Source organism: Schistocerca gregaria, chromosome 3 (assembly GCF_023897955.1).
Source record: "Schistocerca gregaria isolate iqSchGreg1 chromosome 3, iqSchGreg1.2, whole genome shotgun sequence".
Classification (NCBI taxonomy): domain Eukaryota; kingdom Metazoa; phylum Arthropoda; class Insecta; order Orthoptera; family Acrididae; genus Schistocerca; species Schistocerca gregaria.
Genome location: NC_064922.1, coordinates 255,795,065 through 255,815,693, shown reverse-complemented (window position 1 = coordinate 255,815,693; position 20,629 = coordinate 255,795,065). Strand labels below are relative to the sequence as shown.

The window sequence follows — 20,629 nt, the reverse complement described above, 5'->3', positions numbered from 1 at the left end:
AAGCTCCGAGAACATACCTTCAAAGAAGAGTCAAGTAGTATTTTGCTCCCTCCTACGTATATCTCGCGAAGAGACCATGAGGATAAAATCAGAGAGATTAGAGCCCACACAGAAGCATACCGGCAATCCTTCTTTCCACGTACAATACGAGACTGGAATAGAAGGGAGAACCGATAGAGGTACTCAGGGTACCCTCCGCCACACACCGTCAGGTGGCTTGCGGAGTATGGATGTAGATGGATGTAGATGTAGATGTAGATGTACTGAAAAATGTAGTGGATGTGATGTTGTGCTGTGGACAGTATTACAAAACTTCCCTAAAAGGCCATCAGATGGGTGCAGTAAGCACCTTGTTTTCTGATTGAATAGCACAGAGTAATTTTCCAGTCAGCTTTAAAATTAGGGATCATTCAGAAGAAATACGGGGTCTGCTACCGTACAAAAGACAGGTAGCGTGAAACATGCAGTTCGATACCACTGGCACTAGAAAGAAAATACAAAAAAAATTGTAAGGAAGGAATATCCCGTTGATGACAAGGTTATTTAAAATACACTCCTGGAAATAGAAAAAAGAACACATTGACACCGGTGTGTCAGACCCACCATACTTGCTCCGGACACTGCGAGAGGGCTGTACAAGCAATGATCACACGCACGGCACAGCGGACACACCAGGAACCGCGGTGTTGGCCGTCGAATGGCGCTAGCTGCGCAGCATTTGTGCACCGCCGCCGTCAGTGTCAGCCAGTTTGCCGTGGCATACGGAGCTCCGTCGCAGTCTTTAACACTGGTAGCATACCGCGACAGCGTGGACGTGAACCGTATGTGCAGTTGACGGACTTTGAGCGAGGGCGTATAGTGGGCATGCGGGAGGCCGGGTGGACGTACCGCCGAATTGCTCAACACGTGGGACGTGAGGTCTCCACAGTACATCGATGTTGTCGCCAGTGGTCGGCGGAAGGTGCACGTACCCGTCGACCTGGGACCGGACCGCAGCGACGCACGGATGCACGCCAAGACCGTAGGATCCTACACAGTGCCGTAGGGGACCGCACCGCCACTTCCCAGCAAATTAGGGACACTGTTGCTCCTGGGGTATCGGCGAGGACCATTCGCAACCGTCTCCATGAAGCTGGGCTACGGTCCCGCACACCGTTAGGCCGTCTTCCGCTCACGCCCCAACATCGTGCAGCCCGCCTCCAGTGGTGTCGCGACAGGCGTGAATGGAGGGACGAATGGAGACGTGTCGTCTTCAGCGATGAGAGTCGCTTCTGCCTTGGTGCCAATGATGGTCGTATGCGTGTTTGGCGCCGTGCAGGTGAGCGCCACAATCAGGACTGCATACGACCGAGGCACACAGGGCCAACACCCGGCATCATGGTGTGGGGAGCGATCTCCTACACTGGCCGTACACCTCTGGTGATCGTCGAGGGGACACTGAATAGTGCACGGTACATCCAAACCGTCATCGAACCCATCGTTCTACCATTCCTAGACTGGCAAAGGAACTTGCTGTTCCAACAGGACAATGCACGTCCGCATATATCCCGTGCCACCCAACGTGCTCTAGAAGGTGTAAGTCAACTACCCTGGCCAGCAAGATCTCCGGATCTGTCCCCCATTGAGCATGTTTGGGACTGGATGAAGCGTCGTCTCACGCGTTCTACACGTCCAGCACGAACGCTGGTCCAACTGAGGCGCCAGGTGGAAATGGCATGGTAAGCCGTTCCACAGGACTACATCCAGCATCTCTACGATCGTCTCCATGGGAGAATAGCAGCCTGCATTGCTGCGAAAGGTGGATATACAATGTACTAGTGCCGACATTGTGCATGCTCTGTTGCCTGTGTCTATGTGCCTGTGGTTCTGTCAGTGTGATCATGTGATGTATCTGACCCCAGGAATGTGTCAATAAAGTTTCCCCTTCCTGGGACAATGAATTCACGGTGTTCTTATTTCAATTTCCAGGAGTGTAGAATACATGGGCGGCGAAGGAAATCAGCCGTGTCCTATTCAAAGTAAACGTCTTGGGGTTTGCGTAAATCAGGATGACTGTAGTGGGATATCAAGGAAAAACCTAATTTTGTACGGAAAATTGAACAGTTTTGTTCCGAAGGTGTATCTAATAGTTTATCCACTATGCGTGTAAAAGAAATTTTGAGGCACTTTTAGTGAAACGGAGAGAACAAAATTAGCTAATGACGAGAAACCAAGAATCGAAATTAACTGTGGTTTGACAGCATTAAGAGCTACACTTTTGGTGTGATTTTTTTTCCATGATGGATGAAGGAACACTGTGACTCTGTCGTGTATTAATGAGTAAGCAATTGGAGCAACCACTCACTATGTAATCACATTTATTTTAACACGCTTTAATATTTGTTCTGAACACGCCAACTTTTTTTTCTCTTTCAGAGTTTGGTAGTGTGACTACCGAAAAATGATCACAATGCGGTGTAAAACAGATTCAATGTCTTTTACGCGTGACATTGCACCACAGTAACATGCATCCGACATGAACCATAAGTTATAAATGATTTTGTTTTACATTATCGATCTATTTTACCAATACATTACATTCTTTTTAAAGCAGTATTATCTCCATCGTACTGATTATTGTTACAGATTTATTTTATATTATAATTTACATACATATTACATATTTCATTTAAATAGCTGTACTAGCTACTAATTATGGTTTTACAATTCCCATTTTGCTGGAGGAAATACACTTGTTGCGGAGAATAATGTAATATTTAAGAACTTACTTTCTTCGGCGATTCTGTACAAATTTGCTTCTTTGATAGGAGAATTGTTTCAGTTCTTCCAATAGTACATAGGCATTAAATTGTCCTAGACACTCCTGAAGAGTAGAATACTAACTATATCTTCTTCAGTTGCATAAATCAGTGTGATTCGACAAACGAGCTACTGCGAGAGCTAATAAAACTGGAACGCCGTGTGCCGTCTTCAGTAACATCAGTACTATCATATTAGAATTGCTAGTAATACAGGCACTTACACGTGGGAATTCTAGTCCACATGTTGTGCAAACAACTATTATTCTTAATGACAAAATATGTTTCAGCATCTTTGTGCTATCATTGGGTAGTGTTATTGAGGTTTGTAAACTGCATATATGTTCTAAGTACTAATTATTCCAAAGTAAAAAGGCATAGGCCATTTAGCTTCATTGTGATTATCGGGACATAAAACTTTTTTACTCCTGATTTTTATCCCAAAATTTATTACTTAATACGTGTATGCATTTTGCAAACTTCCAGAGAGCACCTACTGATGATGGGACAACTATGCCAGGCAATGTTTAGGCGTTGAAAACAATAGGTGTCTCATAATATGTGGACCTGAAAGCCGATACTGTAGTCCGAAAACAGCGAACGGTGATCACTCGAAATCTGCCTTTAATGGTGAGTCTTTTGCATTGCTTTTTCAAATTTCTAACAAATTGTAACTGAAAAGATTTTGTTCTGATAGAGAACAATTAAGTAACGACAGATCCGTAATTTGGACTGTCCATAGAAGCGGACGTTCTAATCCCTCTTCTTCTAACAGACAAAAATGAATATTTATTTATTTTTGTTCTTTTATGCGTTTCTATACCATTCATACGATTACGATGATACATTTGTGCTCACATCCGCGAGTGTTTCTGAATTGGTGCACCCAACCACTCCCACCTCTCTAGAGCTGGAAGTTGGGTGAAGAGTGAGAACTCGTGGCATGTAAAAAATATTTCATAACGACGGATATTAATATCGAATTCATACTTTTCAGGGGCGCTAGACTCATTTTTGACAGTCCCGATGACGGTTTCACCTCTAAAAGGTAGCGGTGGGACGGGGGGGGGGGGGGGGGGGCACGAATTGTCCAGAATATTCTTCAAACCAATCACGAACAATTGTGGCACCGTTGCATAGTGGGTTGTCATACATAAAAATTTCATCGTTGTGTGCCTCTTTTTCTGTATCCTCCCTCAACCCACCCACCCACCCACACAATATATATATATATATATATATATATATATATATATATATATATATATATATATATATCTGTGTGTGTGTGTGTGTGTGTTCGGAATACTACAAGTGTTCCCACTTAGAAAGAAAAAGAGGCCTTACAATGTATGCCGAACACAGCTAGCATTAGGAAAACACTTCGATTTTGCTTAACCAGAGCAATATATGTTGTGTTTGGCAGGTACTCAATCAGGAAGCTCAGAGCACAGCCAGTGTTTGAACTCGATACCTCAGAAAGTCCAGTAAGGAACATCATCAAGCGAGGTAACGTTCTTCTGGCCTGTTGGGACTTGGGACATACCATTGCGTCAGAAGGAAGGTAGTTACAGAGAAGGTAACCAGAGCGTGCAGTGTAATGTAGAGTACTCACAGCGAATTCGTCGCACCACACGGAGAACCACTTGATGTCCCTGAGCGTCTTGTTGTCCGGCAGGGTGACCGTTATGTGTTTCTTGCGGTAGCGCGGCAGCACGTTCGTTCTGCAAAAGAATGCCTCCGTTCTTAGGTGAACCGGGCGCCAGGGACAGCACATAACAGCGACAGAAACGAGGAGATACTTACGTTCCTTTCTCGTCGTTCACCTTGAAGCCGTAGCTGCTCGGGCTCTTGGTGTCTCCAGCCCAGAAGAACGCAGCTGAAACACACGTGGAATTTTTACATCAGTACACATTCGTCAGGTGGTAATCCGTGTTATTATAAAAATGAGCAAGCAGAGAAAACTTTTCAGAGTAATTTGTTCATATTAGGCAATGGTAAAATAGTGCGAGATGTTCTCAACTCTGTGAAAAGTAAGGATGAGTCCATGAGTAATTTAGAAGCAGATATCTTCGGAATAGTGAAGCTACTTTAATCACTTAATAAAAGCAAGATATAGGAGTTCATTCTTTCCGCGCGATATACGAGATTGGAATAATAGAGAATTGTGAAGGTGGTTCGATTAACCCTCTGCCAGGCACTTAAATGTGATTTGGAGAGTGTCCGTGTAGATGTAGAAGTCTTTCGGTCCAGGCTATGTACCAGATGGGTTCCTTTAAGAGTAAGCTAATGCAATGGCTCCATACTTAACAATCACACGCAACAGCTCGCTCGACTAAAGATCCGTACCCAACAACTGGAAAGTTGCACAGATCACTCCAACATCTAAGAAAAGCAACATGAGCAATCTTATAAATCCATATTATTATCGTCGATATGCAACAGGATTTTGAAAAATATATTGTGTTCGAACATTGTGAATTACCTTGAAGACAACGGTCTATTGACACACAGTGAACACGGATTTAGAAAACACCGTTCTTGTGAAACACAACCAGTTCATTACTCACATGAAGTGTTGAGTGTTATTGAAAGGGATTTCAGATCGATTCCGTATTTATAGATTTCCGGAAGGCTTCTGACACCGTATCTCACAAGCGGTTTGTATTTAAACTGCGTGCTTATGAAATATCGTCTGTTATGCGACTGGATTCATGATTTCCTGTCAGAGAGATCAAAATACGTAGTAACTGACGGAAAGTCATCGAATAAAACAGAAGTGATTTCTGGTGTTCTCCAAGGTGTTATAGGCCCTTTGCTGTTCCTTATCTATACAAACGATTTAGGAAAGAAGCTGAGCAGCCGTCTTGGGTTATTTGCAGATAATGCTGTCGTTTATCGTCTAGTTAAGTCAGTAAAGTCATCATAAGATAAAAAAATTGCAAAACGGTTTACAAAAGATGTCTGTATGGTGTGAAAATTGGAAATTCATCCTAAATAATAAAAAAAGTAGGTCATTCACATGAGTGCTAAAAGGAATCCGTTAAACTTCGGTAACTCCATAAATGAATCAAATCTCAAGGCCATAAATTCAACTAAATATCTAGAAATTACTATTACGAGCTACTTAAATTGAAAAACGCATAGAAAATGTTGTGAGGAAGGCGAACCAAAGATTGCGATTTATTGGCAAGACACTTGGGAAATGTAACAGATCTACTGAAGAGACTGCAAGAGACTAAGGAGACGACCTACACTACGCTTGCCCGTCCTCTTTTGGAATACTGCTGCGCGGTCTGTGATCCTTACTAGATGGGATTAACAGAGTACATCAAAAAAGTTCAAAGAAGAGCAGCATGTTTTGTATTATCGATAAATAGGGGAGAGAGAGTCACGGCCATGACCTAGGATTTGAGGGGGAGGGGTAGGGGACATCATTAAAACAAAGGAATTTCTCGTTGCTGGGAGATCTTCTCACGAAATTTCAGTCACCAACTTTCTCCTCCGAATGGGAAAATATTTTGTTGAAGCCAACGAATATAGGAAGAAACCATCATCATAATTAAATTAGGAAAGAATTCACATGGAAAGATGTAGGTGTTCGTTTTCTTCGCGCTCTGTTCGAGAGTAGAGTAATAGAGAATTATTGTGAAGGTGGTTCGATGGACCCTCTGCCAGGCACTTAAGTGAGATTTGCAAAGTATCCATGTAGATTTAGATGCAGATATAGATGTAGGAAGAGGAGGTCAATATACAACTCATACGAGAAGGAAGAGGGAACATTTACGTACTTTACGTGTCTGGGTCACCAAGCATACTGCACATTTCCAATTAAAGGCCATATGGACGGCTTTGTCATCTGCTATGATAAGGTATGCCACTGTGCAAGTTTTGCCTATTTTGGGCATATCATTAGATGCTGATAATCTTGTATTGCATCACACACGCAGGAGTCGATCTCTTTATATTCCAGTTTTCTCAGGATGGTATTGCGCAGTGTGTCATCAGTTATAGCGGCTAACCGCCCTCCATGTCAGAAACTGGAGATGGTACCTTGCAGCCAGTTGTTCTTTAGGCTTTATTAGCGTCTGATTAATATAGTTTTGCCATAAATTTTCTCTCCATATTTCAGGCGGCTCGTCTAGAGGGAACAATAAGAGTGGAAGACCAATAGATCTGGAAGACTTGAAATCAAATAAGGCAGAAGGAATAAATAACATTCCATCAGGATTTATGAAATAATTTGGAGGATTGGAAATCATGCGACTGTTCAAGTTGATATGTAGAATCTATGAGACTGGAGAAGTAAGTGTAGAAGAACTGTTTCCATCGAAATAACGTTCACCTCTGGTCATGCTTCATCAACAAGTAAATACCTCCAGTGCGAATTATTAATGCACAGGAATTAGTAAGCTGGAAGGAAATAGGATTACAATTCCTGATCAGCGACGAACGTTACAGAGAACTATTGAAAATTTATTCAACAACTTGACAGTTCCCAGTGAAAATAACCGCTAGAGGGAGGAGAGGGAGAGAGAGAGAGAGAGAGAGAGAGAGAGAGAGAGAGAGAGAGAGAGAGAGAGAACTATCCATGGTGAAAACAGAAACTCTTGTGCATGTGTAGCTACAACAAAAGGAGAAACCGAAACTAAGTTCCGTCAGAGTTGACCTAACGTGCTAACTGCTGAATGTTAGGAGATTGTAATTTTCGACGTAGAATTACATTATGATCTATTCACTGTTCGAGACATTAACGAGAGACCGCTTTCAGTGCGCTGCTAGTTAAGAAAGTAAAATTTAAAGCATATTTTTCTGCCCTCAACATGAACCTTGTATAATGTATATTCTTCTTGATAGTCCGCCCCTGGTAGCTGAGTGGTCAGCGCGACGAAATGTCATACCTAACGGCCCAGGTTCGATTCCGGCCTTGGCCGGAGATTTTCTCAGCTCAGGGAGTGGGTGTTGTGTTGTCCTTATCATCATCATTCAATACCCATCGACACGCAATTCGCCGAAGTGGTATCAACTCGAAAGATTTGCACCAGCGAACGGTCTACCCGACGGGAGGCACTAGCCACACGGCACTTCCATTTCTTCTCTGCCACAACGACGACATCGAAGTGTAATCAACAGCAATATATGATGATTGTAATTAAAGTTCCTGTTCCAAAACAATATAGGAAGCGAACCGCTGTCCAGAATGACATCGAATTTGAAAGGAATATTGTAGAAGGAGGGGGGAACGTTATGGAAAAGAAAAAAATTAACGAAAATCCTACCATTAGATGGTGCTGTGCATGCTGCGATGCTCGGCATGACTGTCTTAATGGAGGATTGCACGCTGCTAGTGAAGCTCTTTTACAAGAACGGTGACTGTACGCCAGTAGATTTGCAGACATTCCGACATTCCGGACAGTCAAGCGTATGATAAAAGGCGTTGGTATGACATTTGCCAAGGGTCTGGAGTAAATGATAACGAAATTCGAAAAGAAAAGTTCTTTTGAAGTGCATTTCGGCAGAGGGAGGAAAAGTGCCCCGACGTCAGCAGATGTGGCCACAGGCTTACTGCAGGGTTCGAAAGGCGGTGTGTAAACATGCAGTTCACAGAGAATTGCCCGAACTTTGGACATGCCTATGGGTACGCTGCATAAAATTCTACCAAACTGCTACACTGCTATCAACATAAAATTGGCCTTCTTCAGGAGTTGCTTCGTGCCGACCTGCCAGTAATACGAAAGTCTGTTCTAGAATTTCTTGCTTGCATAGAAGTGTTGCCATGAACATTCTGTGAACAAACGAAGACCATTGCAGAGTATGGGCAACGGAAAATCTGCAGCCACAACAGGTACCGCTTCATTCTGCAAACGTAACTGTGTAGTGCAGCTCAACGACACCGTTTATCATAGGGGAGTATTTTTTCGAGATGGTTCTTCGTGTCCTGTTACCTGCATTGTCACTGGTAAACGCTATGACGGTCTTTTGTACACTAACGCCATCCCAATTTAACAGCCAGGACGTTTGGATGGGATCATTTTTATGCAACATGGCGCTCCTCCGGACATTGCACAGCCAGTGAAGCGGCTGCTGCAGAGACATTTCGGAATTGCTGGAATTATCAGCCGTTACTTCCCTGCAGCCTGGCAGTACAGATTACCTGATCGTAATCCGTGTGAAATCTGGCTGTGAGAATGTCGGAAACATGATGTGTTTAGTGCTCCGATTACAAGCGTAGCTGAATTGAAGGCACGCATTGCGCTACCCATTCTGAACTTGACCACGGGACTCCGATATGTTGTGGAACATGCTGTTTCTCGATTTTAGCTTGAGGTGGAAAACGGTGGACAGCATATTGAACAAGTCTTGCGCCAATGTCACTAGAATTAGAAACCAATTTCACTATTGCCTTTTACGTAGTTTCTGGCCTCAGGACAGTTAAAAACCAATTTTTCCCATCCGATGTGGTACGACCTTCAGCTAATGGTGCGGCAACTGTTGAATGTCAGACTTACTACGTGACACACACTGCCCAGTGCAATTCACACCACAGACGTCGTATTGCGATTCTACTGTCATTTAGCCTTACCCATTTACGTTATGACGCTTACAGCGCCATCTACTGGTGAAACTTTCATTTTTATTTATTTATTTATTTTTTTTTTTTTTTTGCGTAACGTTTCTTCCTTCGAAAACATACTGTTCAAATTTGATGTTATTCTAAGCAGCTTTCTTTTTTACAGCGGTTTGAAATTGAAACTTTAATTATAATCACTCCGAATTTATCTCATTTTTTTAAACGAATGTTACATCAACTGTGACGATTTTGATCCTAGGGATGAGGGGGCTGGTTGCCATCGTCGAATCAGCATACTTACTTCAGTTTTTGTGATTTTTAAGGCAGTTTCTGGTACACAGAGTTAAGGGACTATTTGAGAATAAAATATTAGTCCTCTACCTAGATTGTAACTAAAGATGGTAACACAAAGTTCTCTCAAACCCTTTCCAGATTTCCAAAAAGACAAAATGTGATACTCATGTGAATTTTTTTACGGTAGGGAACACACATGTTTCTTTTAAACTTCAAAATTTATTCTCGGGCTAATTTTCTGTAATACTCAATATTTAAAAAAAAATATCAATGCTTTTGCCACGTGGGATTTGATATTTTTCGAATGTTTTGGTATGAAACGTGGACAGAAAAACTTATGCCAAAGGTGCTGAATTTTGAGCAAAGAAAGTTGTGACTGTTAGTTGCTCAGGAGTCGCTGTATGCGCTGTATGAAGTCAACAACGATTCAGAACGACTGAAATGTGTTATAACAGGTGACGATACATGGGATTACGGCTATGACGTCTAAATCGAGGCTCAGAGGCATCTGGATCGCCAAGACCCAGAACAGCTCGGCAAGTGTTGTCGAATATGAAGGTTATTTTCACTATTTTCTTCGATTTTAACGACATAGTTCTTGCCAAAGGATCAATAAGGGAGTACTACATACAATTTCAACACCGTTTGCGGGAAGCAGTCCGAAAAAAAAACCGGCCAGATTTGTGACGAAACTCATGTCTTTTGCACCAAGATAATGCACCTGTTTACACCCTTCGTTGTTTATTCGCGAATTTTTGACGAAAAGAAAAGCGCTGTAATGATTCCCCAGCCTCCATATACGGCAGATATGCCACAGTGGCCGGCCGAGGTGGGCGAGCGGTTCTAGGCACTTCAGTCTGGAAGCGCGCGACCGCTACGATCGCAGGTTCGAATCCTGCCTCGAGCTTGGATGTGTGTGATGTCCTTAGGTTAGTTAGGTTTAAGTAGTTGTAAGTTCTAGAAGACTGGTGACCTCGGATATTAAGTCGCATAGTGCTCACAGCCATTTGAACCATTTTATGCCACAGTGTGATTTTTTCCAGAACTTTAGGGTCGTTTTACAGGTTTAGGCGAGATTGGATTCACATCGCTGAAAGAGCTATCTCAAAGATCGAGTTCCAGAAGTGTCCGGTGATTAGAAGAAGTGCTGGCATTATTATATGACATCGGATGGGGACTACTTTGAAGGAGATGACATTAATGTGGACGAATAAATAAAATTACTTCTAAAAAAAAATCCCGAAACATTTTGAAACAACTCGTATGTAGCCGAGGCATTGCTCGTGTTGACCAATGTAACTCGATCCCAGGGCGACCATAATATTTAAAAACATGACTATGGTCACCACAGATTTGGGATGAGAACCGCTAACAATTTAGTTATTTCTCTCCTACAATAATTTTCAAAGAAGGGAGTTCATGGATGGAGAGATGATGTAATAGTTACAACCAACGTAAAATTACTATGCAGATTTAAAGTGTTGGCCTCTGTTGTCCCACTGGAGGCTGACAACTGTAACTTCTATTTCCATTAATACTTGTAATCGAAACCAGGTTATGCCAAATATGGCATGTGTAAGTCATTTATTGTCCTTATGTCCATGATCCATACAGCGGAATAACCACAGACGGTGAGCTAGTTATTGCATGAGGCTTGGGAGGAATGTTACATTGTGCAAGTCGACACACGCCGGTGTTCGACGAAGAGTTCCAATTTGCTAGTATCTCTGTTCCGGGTTTCGATCTGACGCTCATCTGCAGTCTGCTACTTGAACACCCCAGGAAGAAGGACATTGTTTCCAAATTACTGTCGACCCCCTATAAATAATTTTATACGATGTTTTATACATACAGCATTTTGATAGGATCCCCTATCGGTGCTATCAGTCGCAGGATAGCAAAACGTACAGGTCGTTAGCGGAAAGATTCAGTAGTAAATCAACATAATGTTGCCTGGACATTCGAAAACACCACAAAAATTGAGAGGTATTGGTTTCAGAAATGCCTTATATTAATTTATTTTTTCGATTCCCCCCCCCCCCCCCCCCCCACTCCTCCCCCCACCCCCGCACCCTCCAAGTAAAGCTAAGGTGAGGCATTTCGGTCAGACCCCCTCCGCCCGATCATTAAACAATCGAGCTCACATATATAAAATGTCAAATCTTACGAATTATCTGTCACACAATGATACAATGTTACAGGTACGTTCGGCGCAATGTGTGGATATTGTCTGCAAATATGTTGTCAATAGAGTTAGTTGTAAAGACGTAATGTAGCCTATTAGACATAGGGCCTGATACTGAAATTTTGCTGTACGAACAGTGAAAATGTAATATGCGATTAACTTTTTGCTTTCATTAAAAAAAGTTTCGAAAATTTTTGAAATTATTTGTACAGTTTGTTCGAAGTCGCTGAGAGCTGTTATTACGAGTATCAATTACTGGATGTATATTATAGTGCCGTGAGCTATGCTGCCTAGGGGTATACACACAGTTTCCGGCTTTTGTACTTCTCTTAGTGTTATCCTTTTGCCTTTTAAAGAGTAGGTTATGATAGCAATTTAAATTTTTAAATTTGGACAATAATTAAAACGTGAATTAATGAAAATAAAATTGTTGTTGGTCCTGAAAGCCTTTATATAGGCAACCTCAAATGAGGATGCGCACCGTTTTCGTAAGACTGATAGGAGTAAAATTTGTAGTAAGTTGACAAATAATCCAAAACGTCTGTGTTCGTTTCCAGTTACATGATGCGTTATTATGATCTATTATTACCTACTGCTTGCTCTGTAGGCCCTCACATTCGTTTATTTTAATCATCATATGCATTACGTAAGTAATTAGATAACTAAAGACGTTGTATCTATATGAAGCTAAAATGAAAATAGATTCAGGCCACTACACATTTTGAATCAGCCCAGTGATGTTTGTATCTAGCATTACACATAGTCGTAGCGTTCCGAGCTGGAGACCAGACTCTACCCCATTAGGTTACGGTCACAGTGGCACTGAAAACCATCGCCAGACACCGTCGCCAGATATCGCCCGATAACATCGGACGACAGCTTGGTCACGATGCGTCCGATCTCATTCATCAGTTTTTGGCGGTGTTAGATTAGAATCTCTTCCATGTATGTAGTAGGTTATATTTTAACCTCCAAGTGTGGGTGGACACCACGACACGTCTGTTCTTGGAGACGAGTGCTGCGATGCGGAGTTTGCTATAAAAATATGCCGAATGAGCTGTATCTGTCTAGTAAAGGACCTGTCGAGTACTGTACACTCTGTCTTCAGTTATTCGAATTACCAGACAAGTTTTACGAAGTGCCACTGTATTACGAAAACATGTAGTTTCAATGATATACCGCACTAAGGATCTCTCCAAAAACAAGTTGTTCAGAGTTAGTTTAATTATAATACAGTGGAAACATCGCTGTATAAAGGTTTAGCCAAAGAGGCTACGAGCACATAATGGTGAATTCAAATAGTGAAAGTAGATGTTTCTGTTATACGAGGAATTGATAAAATTTGTTTTTCAGTAAGCAAGTATTATTTAATTAATGAAAGGTGGATTTGTGGTTTCACAGTATCTCACTTTATTCTTAAGTCGGTGAACATTAATTCAGTACTGGCATTAGGTATAATCAGATTCGAATACTGGAAACGTCACTACTGTTTGCCCAGTGGATTTGAGAAAGAACGTAACAAGATTTCTGGTGGCAGTATTATTTCAGATTCAGTGTAACTTTTAATAAAAGAAATCAACTATATTACAGTTTCTTTTAATGCACTTGCGTGAATCATAGCTCCAAAATTCTCTATACGTAGAATGAGTTCAAAATTTTGTAGTATTTGTGATGCAAGAGTGAAAATATTAGATTTTAAATTAGTACTTAGAGCATCGTAAATAGCATCCAACATATAACACAAAAATTTTGAAACTGTACTTTTCAAATCGCGGTATATGCCTAATCATTGGAAAGATCTAATCGCCAGATGTTAAATATAAAAGTGTCACTTCTAATTTTATTTGAGCCAGAACTGCATCTTTAATGTGAGTATCGGACTTTTTAACAGAGCTCTAATCACATTTCTACAAGCACTCGAAATCTGTTTTGCTGAATTTGTTTGAAGTTGTACAAACATGCGTCGATTACTCTTCGATGACCATCATTCAGCATGAAAGACAAACAATTAATTTCGAATAAAATACTCTGAACACCTAAAGCACTGTTAAATGCAAACAAATACGTACATCGTATTTGCAAATTACCAGCCTAAAAGCATAAAAACGCCAGTTAACAGTAATAATGTTTGTAGACAGCTATTGTCCGCCTTCCATAACCCAAAAACATCCGCTATTTTAACTCTACTCATAAGATACACCATGATTGCTACTTGAACAAATTATTTTTCAAGATTATAATCTACACCTAAAATTTCCGTTAAAGATTTTGCCTACTTGAGGTTTCCAATAAACTTGCAATTTCAGCCCATAGATTCCGAACTATATCCCGACTATATTGTTTTTCATACTCAGGATTCCAGAAACTACTCCTTTGAAGTTTCTCGCTGTTGTGTCGGCCGTTATGACCGAAAAAACAAACTGCACTGAATTTCGCCGACAGTCGTCCGAAATCTGTACGATCGGGCGATGAGGTCGGCTACATTGTGATCGTGCACATAGCTGCGTACTGGTTTGAAAAGGTCGGCCGTCTTCGGACGATGTCAGTCGTCGTTGGAATCCATCGATATCGGTGCCATTGTGATCGCGGCCTTAGTCGCATGGGGTCAATGACCATGGCGTCATTAGAACGCACAGTGCCGCTTCAGGTTGTGCATCGGCGGTCACTCGCCTCCTAAAACGTACCCCCGGAAGCAAAACTTTTTGTTTCCTGTCGCCATCCCGACGTTTGCAGCAGTTGTGTTCGGGAACAGTCCGACGTGCAAAAACCTAGCCCCGACACATGGGCGCAAAAGCCGAAGGGGACCGGCCTACGCGCGGTCCTGCTCGCATCCCAATTAGAAGCCCCTACCCCTCCCCTCTAACTCACTCGCAGGCCGGCAGAGAGTGCTGGCGGCGGTCACATTCTGCGCGCCCCCTTCCGCGACCTTCGTTTGTTTTTCAATGGCAACGACCTTCAGCGAGGCGGCCACCGGTCCCGCTACTGCCGCTGGAAATAGCTCGCGATGCGCCACGGGCGCCCATAGTTTATGGCGGACATTTCTTCGCGTGACACAATTTTTTTGCAGACTGCGCGTTTCTGGATTCCTGTCAGTGGCGCCGGGCATGGCTGTCCCTCCTTTATTTCTTACTCGCACTCTCCTTCTATTTCTTTTTTCGCTTCCGCGCGCCTACCCAGACTCGCTCTTCCCCTTGCCTTACACTCGACCGTAATGGTCGACAGACGACGCTCCGAAAGGCGGAGCGAGGTTTTATGGAACTATTTTTGTACGGGACCAGATGTCACCGTTAGGTTTCGCCGTGGGAATCGCTCGCTTTCGTGATGGACATCAGTTTTAAATTAAACCTTTATTTTTATCGTTTGAGGAAATGGGACACTTAAATATAACTACGTCCATTTGCAATCGTACCTGCACGTCGTTCGCGAGGTTGTTTACAAAACAACACCAAGGAAACGAGAGGTGTGTGATCGTTTATTTGACTGCCTGTTTTCTTTTCGAATTGCAGCAGTAAATATTCTGCTCGCGTTTCCCATCTGAAATGTATGTGTGAGTGTTTGTGTGTGTGTGTGTGTGTGTGTGTGTGTGTGTGCGTGTGTGTGTGTGTGTGTGTGTGTGTGTGCGTGTCTATGTCAGTCGATAAGATCAGTTCCCCTTGGGTATGAATTACAAACTGCAATTTATGTGAAACACGGAGCAATTTCAAATCTGTGCAAGCTATTAAATACGCTTCCGTTTCCGATAAGGACTGGTTCTCATGCAGAATGCTTTACTAACGAAATTGACGTTGTCGGTTCCAATCTGATCACATTTTACGCTGTGCGCGTAATGACAAAATTCCTAGTGTTGAGAAATCTTCAGCGCGGCACAATATGATATAGCGTGCCTCCAGCTAGTGTAGAAATAAATGTCAGGTAATTTGCTATCAGTGTATGCGTAACAAGAATACTAGAGACAAATATCTTGCGTATCACTTCATCGTCCTACTTTGCAGTTGTGCTTCGTAATTATTCTCGTGGAACATAGTGATGAATTGGTGAGAGATATTATCTCAGGTTTTGAAACAGTATATGGTAATAGTTTGTTTTGAGGGCCCACTTCAGATGAGGTCAATGACGCTCATAAATTGGTAAATCCGGACTGAATCTCGTTGTCTGCTTGCCTGACGGGACTTGTGTAATAAAATTTGACGTGGAATGTAGTTTTCAGAATGCACTGTGTGTTAAACGCTGTTATTTTAAATCTCACTATGACACACACTTATGAAGATGTGAAAACGCACGCTCTGAAATAATACATAACGCAGGTATGACAAGTAAAAAAGGAAGCTGAAATGAAATAACATTACAGATGAAATTACACATTTGACTGATTGGCTAAACAAATGAACAAGGGAACTGTTCTCTTATCAGTTCAGAAAAAAGACATTCACCGAGCCAGGTGGCGCAGTGGTTAGCACACTGGACTCGCATTCGTGATGATGATGGTGATGATGTTTGGTTTTGAGAGGAGCTCAACTGCGCGGTCATCAGCGTCCGCACAAAGTCCCAATTTTTACACAGTCCAATCTAGCCACTGTTACAAATGATGATGATGATGATGATGATGATGATGAGAATGAAATGATGAGGACAACAGAAACACCCAGTCCCCGGGCAGAGAAAAATCCCCAACCCGGCCGGGAATCGAACCCGGGATCCAGAGACAGCAACGGTAGCCACTTTTTTGTTCGTTGTTGGTCTTTGTATTTGTTCTGGGCGGACATCCAATGACGCTTGTTCTAGTTCATCGTTGATCCATTTAATCAGTTTATTTATTTATTTATTTATTTATTTTACAGACGGTAGCTAACCCTCTGACCGAACACGCTGAGCTACATTGCCGGCATTACTAGACCGCGAGCTGCGGATATTCGGGAAGACGACGGTTAAATCCCACGTACGGCCATCCGGATTTAGGTTTTCCGTGATCCCTAAACCGCTTCAGGCAAATGCCAGGATGGTTTCTTTGAAAGGGCGTGGCCGATTTCCTTCCCTACGCTTTCCTAATCCTATGGTGCCGATGGGCTCGCTGTTTGGTCTTCCTCCTCCTCCTCCGCACAAAAATAAACACAAAAGCCACAACATAAAATAAGAATTTCTAGATAACGCTCATGGTGTCATGAATTTATGGTAACTCATACAGGAAATACCAGTTTAATGCCACACTTATTACTTTAGATTGTTATACACCTGCAAGGACTGTGTTCACTGGCATCAGCATATGATATTTACATATTAAGAGGTTGATTCATTTGTCACGGGCTTCGGTGATCAAATTGTGCTCAGGAGCTCTGCCTTATTTAGACTCTGCAGGTAGTAACTTCACTGAGGTTGTAGGTTAACAGTGTTTGCAACATTCGTTCTACACTACAACTGACGAGTATGTACTTCTGTCGAATAGCGTCAGCCATTTGAACGGGGTCTCATAATGGGCCTGCGGGAAACTGGATGGATACATTGACGGATTGCTGCACTTATTGGACACAGTGTCTCGGTGGCGTGTCTCTGCTTTCAACACTGGTCTGTGGAGAATTCCTCCACCTGTAGACCAAGTTCTGGAATTCCACGTAGTACAGACGCACATCAAGATCGACGCATTGTGCGTGCGGTACTGGCCGACAGAATATCATCCAGGGAAGAAAGACGTGCACGTGTCCCGCCTGCTGTGTTATCACAGACCATTGGGTATCGTCTGCTTGCAGCAGGATTACCGGCACGAAGGCCCCAGTCCCGGCTACCAATGACACCACGACACTATCCAATACAATGGTGTCGTGAAGGATTCGACTGGAGAGTGGAATGGCGTCCTGTGTGTGATGCGCGTATATGTGTGTGGCGTAGACCTAGTGAGTCGTCTGTTCCAGAGTGCATTCGCCCACGACACACAGGTGTCATTCCAGACTTTTCGCTGTGAGGGGTGGGGGGGGGGGGGGGGCGGAGGGGAAAGGCCCTCAGTTACAGCTTGCAGTCATATCTGGTATTTCTGCAGAGTAAAGCAACCAGTGTATGTTACATTGCAGAGACTGTTACCCCGTACAATTGGCATTTCTTCGAGAGGTTGGTGACGTGGTTTTCCAGCAGGATAATGCACTTTCGGAATCGGCTTCTGCGATGCAACGTGTTCTTTGTAGTTCGCAACAGCTGCTCTGGTCAGCAAGATTACCAGCTGGACGCACATGGGTCATGATGAAGACAGGACTTTACTCGTTCTCCAGGGCTTACAAAAGCTACTGCCGAACTGCAACAGAAGGTGCAAGATGCTTGGGATAATCTAACGCAGGATGCTATTCGGCACGTTTATGGTAGTTTGCATGCGAGAATAGACGCCTACTTTACTGCCAGAGGGGATACATTTGCTACTGATACGACTATTTGGGCACCGTTTACTGACGTATATGTTTCATTTGGTCTGAATTTGTTATCATATACTTCTACAAGGAGGAACTACCTGTCACCTCTCTTGTCAATAAAATTTTTCCTTGAGGGTGTTGCCTTTTTTACTGGCAGTGAATATTTCTATACGAGACGAGTTTTGTCAGTGCATCCTATAATACAAGGTAGCAACGTAGAACTTTTATCCATGACTTTAAGCCCGTTTTGGGAAGGGGAAAGATTTAGTAATGCGCTATTGTTACGCAAAGTTTGGTGCCAATTAGGATGACGCGGTAACTCTTTCAGTCTGATTTCCTAACAATTGTTTAGTACCAACAACCTATTCAGGAGCGATATTAATTGCGAACGAAAGAAATATTAGGGCTTCTGTAGGTGTTTAGAGAATGGTACTCGTTTGCTACCAGAAAGATTTGAAATTTTCTTCTTGAAATGCAGCAATAAGTATAATTTGCAGTGAGAAAGGAATAGTATAACATTTTACCATGTTAAGTATTTCTACTTAACCTGTGTACTGTTTTAGAGTCCTAATGCCGCGTTGTGTGTCATTAGCTAGTATACATGACAAGACATGGAATTCAGAGGCCCTGCTAATGATCGATATAGGCTGTTAAACCCTATAGTATAAATTAAACTAACTAGTTTTTCAGGCCAGAGTTGCTAAATTTCTACTGCTTCCATTGTATTCTTGCCAAGGAAACACGACCAAATAAGCAATTAGCGCGGGCGCGAAATCAGTTTTTCATACCTATATACAGAGAAGAGCGCAGTTTTGTTTTAAAGTACACACTGACAAGGATTTTACAGTGTATTTCGACATCTAATGTAGATACAGATGTAACTTCCTTAGGCTACTTTCAGCATTATACGTATATTTGGGATCTGCGTTTACGAGGTCATCTTAAACACACCAACCAAGAGAAGCACATGGTGTTAGCAGTTCTGATAGAAATTTGTTTTGTGTCTTTCGGCTTCAAGGGTATAGTGTCAGAAACAACTCTGCTCTATTAGTAGAAATTATCTCAAATATGTATTTTTATCGACCGAATATATTGAAATGATTACGGTGTGTAGGCCATTATTTTCAGTATTGCGTGCAGGGCTATTTTCAGATAATATTGACCCTGATCACAAGTCACTTTGGCCGCATCCTAGGTCTGGAGATTAGTAACATGCGCCTCAATAGAATTTATTTTGTAGACGACTAACTTCCAACATGGTGACCTATCTCAGCGACCGCGAATACTAAACTGTCCATTTCTTCTCAATATATTCAACTATGTAAACCACGAGGAAACAAAACAAAAATTTGGAGTAGGAATTATAGTCCAGGGAAAAGAAATAAATACTTTGAGGTTTGCCGATAACATGGTACTTCTATCAGAAACAGCAAAGGACTTTGAAGAGCAGTTGAACGGAATGGGCAGTATCTTGAAAGGAGAATATAAGATGAACAAAAGGAAAATGAGGATAATTGAATGTTGTCGAATTAAATCAGGTAATGCTAAGGGAATTAGATTAGTAAATGAGACATTTAAAGTAGTATATGAGTTTTGTTATTTGGGAAGCACAATAACTGATGATGGTCGAAGTAGGGAGGATATAAAATGTAGTCTAGCAACAGCAAGAAAAGAGTTTCTGAAGAAGAGAAACTTTTGAACATCGAGTATAGATTTAAGTGTTAGGAAGTCCTCTGTGAAATTAGTAAGGAGTGTAGTCATGAATAGAAGTGAAACATGGACGATAAACAGTTTAGACAAGAAGAGAATAGAAGCTTTTGAAATTGATGTTACAGAAGAATGCTGAAGATTAGACTGGTAGAGGTGGTACTGAATAGAATTGGGGAGAAGAGAAATTTGTGGTACAGCCTGACTAAAAGAAGGGATCGGTTAGTAGTACACATTCTGAGGCATCAAGGAATCATCAGTTTAGTATTGGAAGGAAGCGTGGAGGTTTTTATGAAACTGGTGGACGTCTATTTTGTAAAACTGAAAGAAGTCCGATTATGAACGGCTGCCAAAATGTTAAAATAGATAATTGCTATTTCCTGTTTATCGTACTGCTGGAAGAAGGTTTGCAGAAACTATCACCATTGTTTTTTGTGTCAATATTTGTAATAAATATCTGCAGGAAACATAAGGTAGTTAGAAAACTCGCCATGCTGACTATCTCAGTAAATACTGAATAAGCGATTTAACTGAATGATATTGTTACTATATGAGATATCAACGAAGGAAACGAGAAGGAAGTAGCAGGCATATGTGCTACACAGAAAAAAAATTGCTCGGTTTATGAATTATGACTGAATCGGTTTTGTGCAACTGAGGTAGCTGTTTTATTTGTACTGTGAAT

General features: G+C 42.0%; 1 protein-coding gene across 1 annotated transcript in view; it reads right to left on the bottom strand.

The window, feature by feature from the left end:
• LOC126354108 (protein Skeletor, isoforms D/E-like) overlaps positions 1-20,629 on the bottom strand; it is a 291,002-nt gene that overhangs the window by 200,225 nt on the left and 70,148 nt on the right. The window contains exons 3-4 of the mRNA XM_050003501.1: positions 4,605-4,677; positions 4,414-4,522 (exon numbers count right to left, since the gene is read on the bottom strand). Of these exons, the coding sequence (XP_049859458.1) occupies positions 4,414-4,522; positions 4,605-4,677 (182 nt within the window). The remainder of the gene's footprint in view (positions 1-4,413; positions 4,523-4,604; positions 4,678-20,629) is intronic.